General features: G+C 41.6%; 1 protein-coding gene across 2 annotated transcripts in view; it reads left to right on the top strand.

The window, feature by feature from the left end:
* Positions 1 to 5,661, top strand: part of cdin1 (CDAN1 interacting nuclease 1) — a 57,005-nt gene extending 51,344 nt beyond the window's left edge. For both annotated transcript variants that reach the window (XM_042388854.1, XM_042388855.1), the window contains exon 12: positions 3,972 to 5,661. In XM_042388854.1, coding sequence (XP_042244788.1) covers positions 3,972 to 4,107 — 136 coding nt within the window. In that variant the 3' untranslated portion in view covers positions 4,108 to 5,661. The remainder of the gene's footprint in view (positions 1 to 3,971) is intronic.
* The last annotated feature ends 339 nt before the right edge of the window (positions 5,662 to 6,000 follow it).

Genomic DNA, 6,000 nt, shown 5'->3' on the forward strand with positions numbered 1-6,000 from the left:
GGTGTTCTATTCTAAGCTCTAGTCATGTTAATAACTTGTCTGTGGGAGGTTAACTCTTCCATTCAACTCCTGTTATTTATGGACACTAGGATGTATAGTTTGTTGCAGGGGATTATTTACCTCCCTGTTTAAGGATGCCCCTCTGGGCAGAGTCGGCCCATTTGTGTGCACAGAAGCTTGTGTTATCAGGGGTGTCTTCATCATCAGTCTGGCTGACTTGCTACAACAAACTACTACAAGGCAATTAAAATATACAAGCTGGGTGTTCAGTGATCAGCTGCAGAACCATATAACCTGGCATGCAGACCTTGGGTCACTGCCCCCCTCTGAAACTCCACACATACAAACACATCACACAACTGTTATCTGACCCTGTAAATAAACTCCTATAAGCAGCTGCCTTTGCCATGGACTGACCCCGAATGAACAAGCCATTTGTCACTAATACACACACTTTCTCTCTGTCTTTTGCTATGTATACACACCTTCTGTTGTCCACGCAGAGACTTTTATTCCTCTATACCTATCACCCCAATCACTCTCAGTGCTCTCTGTTTTAAAAAGAAGTTGAGCGGGTTCCATACCTGCATTTCAGACAGCAGAGAAAAGCTAATGTTTGGCAGCGCTTTAGTGGCCGTACCTTGCGACCTGATGTATGGATGCCGAAAACAAAGAGGCCTTTGTGGGGAGACCTCAGAGACGTAGAGTTCACCCTCAGGTAGAGGCTTATGCTGTCTAAATCATTGCCGGGGCGTTTGTTTAAAATGGGTCTGTGTGGTTTGTAAAATGAAGTGAGGGTGTTTTTAAGTCGAGTGTAAATTCATCTTTATTTTATTGATAATTCATCATTTCTTATAATGTGTTTTGGCAGAAGTGCTCGGCCTCCAGTTTTAGAAAAGCTTTTTCTCACCAAACGTGGCAGATCAAATTAACCTTGATCTGTGTGTTCGGTAGAAATGTTAAATGTGAGTTTTTCAGGGGGCCACGCTGTCTGACCTACAGCAACCTCAGACTTCTGAGAAAATGAGAGGGGCAGAAATAAAATCAAGAAAGCAAGTTTGCACATTCTTTGAAGGTTACAGTTTGTGTTTTATTGTGTTTTTATTAGCTTTTGCAGTTTGTGTTTTTGACTCATGCTCTATGTATGTATGGGTTGTGCATTTCAGAGGCAGAGAGATCTCATTGTGTGAGGCTTGTCTACATGACTCGCTGTGTGCGCAGGAAGGCACTAATAACGCTCTCCTCTTCTCCATTCGAGGGTTTTTTGTTCCTGAGTGCCTTGCTCTCATTAAGCTGCCGTAGTAAGCTGCTTGGCACCTGCTTTAAATGCGACCAGCACCCGCTCATTAACACTAACGAAAGCGTAGCTGGCAGCCGCAATCCACACCCGGGCTCGTCAAGTGGCCCCCTTGCTGAAATTAGCTACATTTCACAAACAATTTCACCAACTCGTTACATAGTTAGGTGTTTATTGGAAGATGGCTGACTCTGACGGGGTGTATATAATAAGCACGCGCCAGGTTAAGGTGAGCCAGCCCATATAATCAACCATAATTAGCCTACAAATTTAAACACGAGCCTCCATTCACTTAATCACGTGTTACAACACACATAACTTCAGAGGGACCGGTATGTAAGGCACCATATTCTGTATATATATTTATAATTTCTCTTTACAGTATCTGATGCTGCTTGGAACTTTTTATCGAGAATCTCACACTGTAGCCATCAAGCTCAGTCTAAGCCTCCTGACTGCACCCTTCCCCCTCAGTGTTTTTGTTTCTATTCCCAGTCTCTGATTCTTACCTCAAGGTCCCTGTAGTATTAACTTGTATTAATTCTGAGTAGGATTCAAAGTCCATTTATTTTCTTTATGGTATGGAAAGGCCTTGGTGACATGGCTCCCCTGTGTTTATAATTTTGCTTGTTTCAATTTGTGCTCGGCCTCTCCTGACAGACCCGGGACATGATGTATCGTACACCGCTGCCTTATCTGTTGATGTACAGTTTTAACCTTTTCAGAAGGTTGCCTCTCTCCACTCTGCGCAGACTGGTCTCCCTTTTTCTCCCCTTTTCAGCCTCACCTCCCCATCCAGAACACAGGAAATACATACAGTGCGGCGGCAGAATAAAAAAGAAGAGCATAACCCCTTTTCCAAAGTCATCTAATGTAAATGTTTAGGTTTTGTTTCCATAACATTTCCATATTAAGAGTTGGCGGCCATGCACAGCCATCAACCATGGAAACAGTGAGAGTTTGGGGGCTTGAGCTTTGTACAGTGCTGAGAGGCTGAGCTATGTGTGTGACATTGTGGTGAACTTGCAGTGTGCATCTGTGGGCTTTCTCCAGGGCTGTTAGCTTTGGCCTGTTTGCTCATAGATACAGCACTGTAAATCACACACTGTAAAACGTAGAATGCAGGGATGGGGTGCAGGAGCATGTACTGCAGCAAGGGCCTCTTGGAGGGAGGGATGTGTGCGTGTATAGTCACATATTATTTTGTGCATGTGTCTGTCTCCATACAAGTACTGTATGTAGAACATGCACTGCCTCAAGGCCTTGTCAACACAACACAGCACAGCACAGTACACACATATACATACATACATACATACGTCGCAACAGCTGATTCTTGCTCTAGCATTTATGTGGTTAAAATACCTTGGTGAAGTAGTAATGTTGACCTTCTAGGTATTTATAATAAGCTCATAAATAATAACCATACAAAAGACTAAATATTCCCATAATTATTGTTAAAACACATAGGATGCTTGAGTCAGTAGTTTAATATGAAATGATTGGTCACAAGTTGAGGTTTTATGCACTTTACCTTGGAGCTAAACTTTTGCTGCCCTCCGTGGCCCTTTGCTAGCTTCCTGTCAAGGTCTCCAGAGGCCCCACAACATTGTTAACTGTCTGAGGATAGAGTGTCTGGGACCGGAGCACTGTCAGCCAACTGAATCTGGTTTTGCATGTGGGGGCTGAGATGCTCTCCGTTCAGAGTTCAACTGTGACATGTCTTTATGTATGGCAGCTAATGTTCAAAGAAAAGGTATGATCTATATGAGGCAGAGAGAGGCCACTGGTGGCTCTTTGGGGCATAATAAATAGCTTGAAAGATGATTTATTGTCTTTGTGAGGAGACGTAGTGAAATAACATTGCACATTCCCGCTGAACAACTCCTCCGTTTTAATTGTTTCTGCACCTTTCAGCAGACCTTCAGGTGTACAGTAGCTACAGTGTCTATGAGACACAATAGCAGCAAAAATATGCGAGGGAGAGAAGAAAAGATAGAACAAAGGAAAAAAATAAAAACACCTAACATTTAAATAGTCTGAACTTGATTTCTCAGTTGCTTGAAAAGTCATTATTTATAGCTCTTGGGAACTGCAGTGCTCGCCAACTAAGGCAAAGTTGCTTTGGCTTTCAAAGCGAATGTGAATGAAACAGCTGGACGCTGTTGGACTGGCTAACATTAACCACCAGATGCAGTGTTTAAGTCTCAGACTTTGTGTTGAACTCTGTGTGCTCTGCTATGTACCAAAGGCTTCCGATGACAGGTTCCGGAGGCCTTGGTAGTGCTTTGTTATTTCACAGATTATTGTTATTTCACTGCCATTGTAATGTGATCAAGTGTGTATCACCCTGTCAGAGAGATCTTAATCTTCCTGGCGGCGTTTTTGTTTGATTCAGCACAAGTTTCCTGGATGGTGATCAAAGGAAAATACCTAATTGACCTTATCTCCCATAGATCAATCCTGCTACTCTCCCATCTTTGTATCTCTTCACTTACTGTCTGCTTTTTTGTTATGCTTTCCAAATCCAACATCAACAGCCATGAGCATTTTACAGATCTGAATTTTAAAGCAGCTAATATAACTCAGTGAAAGCTACTGCAGAACTGTCTGAGATGACAGCAAGGATGTACTAACAAAAGACCGGCTTTGTTTCTTTTGTTTTGCACTGCAGATTTGGTCCAGGTCTTGTCATCTACTGGTATGGTTTCATTGGAGAGCTGGACTGCCAGAGAGACAGAGGTATCCTACTTAAAGACTGCTTCCCTACAGACATTGTCACCCTGTGTCATGCCACCCAGCAGGACTGACTGCCACAAGAGCCAAAAGAGGGACAAAGAGTGAGGAAATAATGAGTGAAGAAAAAAAAAAAAAACAACTAAAGATGGGTGGATGAATGGGAGGAAAGCGAGAGGAGTACAAGGAGGCGGGAAGGGTAGGAACAGTAACACTGAACTGTGCAGGGGTGGATACCTAGATCCGGAAGCAATTTGGCTTTCCTGCAGTGTGAGACTACTGGCAGAGCTCTGCCCTGAACTCCAACTGACCCTCTTTCTCTGTCTGTCTCTACCTTTCTCCCTCTCTTTCTGCCGCAAAGCTACCACATGTAAATACACACCAACACATTATGTATATCTGACAGCAAAGGGTCAGATTCATACCTGTGTGTGAAAACACCATCTTGGAGGCTTTCCTGGTTGTGGTCAACTCCTGGCCCCTGGATGGCTTCTCGTAATGGCCAGCCAGGGTGAGAGCCAGGGCCAAAGCAGGACATAAGGCCCTTCCTTATCACACCCAGAGCCCTGGCCTTTGTCACTCCTTCCTCCTCCGTTCCATAGGCAGATAAGAGAGGTGCGGTCCGGGGGCTGGGTGGACGCCTGTCTCTCACCTGCGTCACTCGGTGCCCTCTCAGTCACTCTCCAGGGGGGTAAACAGGATCATTTCTGATTAAGGCTGGCCTCACAGTGACCTTTTTCACTTCACAAATGTATTGAAGATTTTTTTTTTTTGTTTTGATTTGACCGCAGTTCAGTTCAGTACAGTTCACAACTCAACTAAATTTCATCACAAAATTATTATCTACAATCTGTCTGCTTTATGTATTTTTGTAATTAACTTAACTATGATTAAGAAACTATTAAGTAATTATTTAACAATAAATCCAGTACCATCAATGATTTTTCTTGTCCGCTACTTTTCATTATGGTTAAACAATATACATATTTTAAATCATATTTATGGTTTGGGCTGCAACTAGCAATTATTATCATTATTTAGTCTATAAAATGTCAGAAAATCATTTAAAATGGCCATCACAATTTCTCAGAAGCTTAAAATTGTTGGTTATGCATGACCAACATACCAAAATCCACAGATATTCAATTAACAATTATATAAAACAAAGAAAAGAAGCAAATCTTCAAAATTAAAAAAAAAAACTGCAATTGATAAATGTTTAGCATTATGCTTCAATAATTAATTGATTATAAAAACTGTTGTTTGACCAATTGATAAAGTGACTAATTGTTTCAGCACTAGTTCACAATGTTATTTATAGGGCTAAAGTCAGTATTTAATATTTAATATGAACATTTTCAACAAGCAAAAAGGCTAACGTTTCAGTGTTCTCCACAGAAGGGACTGAGGTGTCTGTTGAGCCAGAGAGCTGAGGTCACAGTCAAATAAAATGCAAATAAATTAGGTCATTGTCACCTCTATGAATGCAGAGTGGGACTATAAAAAAAATCATTCAGTTCTTGTTATGTTCTATCCAACATTCATGCTGTAATCGTTTTTGTATTGTATATTGCACAGTGTATTTTTGTACGTGTTTATTATTAATAAATTCTGACAAGTGGTTTAGAGTATTTTTTGTCATGACTATCAACAGCATAAACTTGATATACTTCTAATACACTTCTTTAACTTCAGCCATGTCTGTGCCCACAGGTACGTAGTAACACCTGATTTCCATGTAAAGGTGTGTGACTATCCAGCAGTTGTCTGTTGCACATCTTTACAACCCAGCTTTCTTTTATGAGCAGATACTAATGGAAGAAACACAGCCCGGCTTCGGGAACCAGAGGTGAACATAAAGTTGAGTGATGCTTTTAGAAGCAGATATGCACTGCCTATAGGGGGTCCCTGTCCTGTCCTCTTCTTTATGACACACAAAACGATAAGAAGAAAAAAAAGTGAAAGGG

This window comes from Thunnus maccoyii, chromosome 16 (assembly GCF_910596095.1).
Source record: "Thunnus maccoyii chromosome 16, fThuMac1.1, whole genome shotgun sequence".
Taxonomy (NCBI): Eukaryota; Metazoa; Chordata; class Actinopteri; order Scombriformes; family Scombridae; genus Thunnus; species Thunnus maccoyii.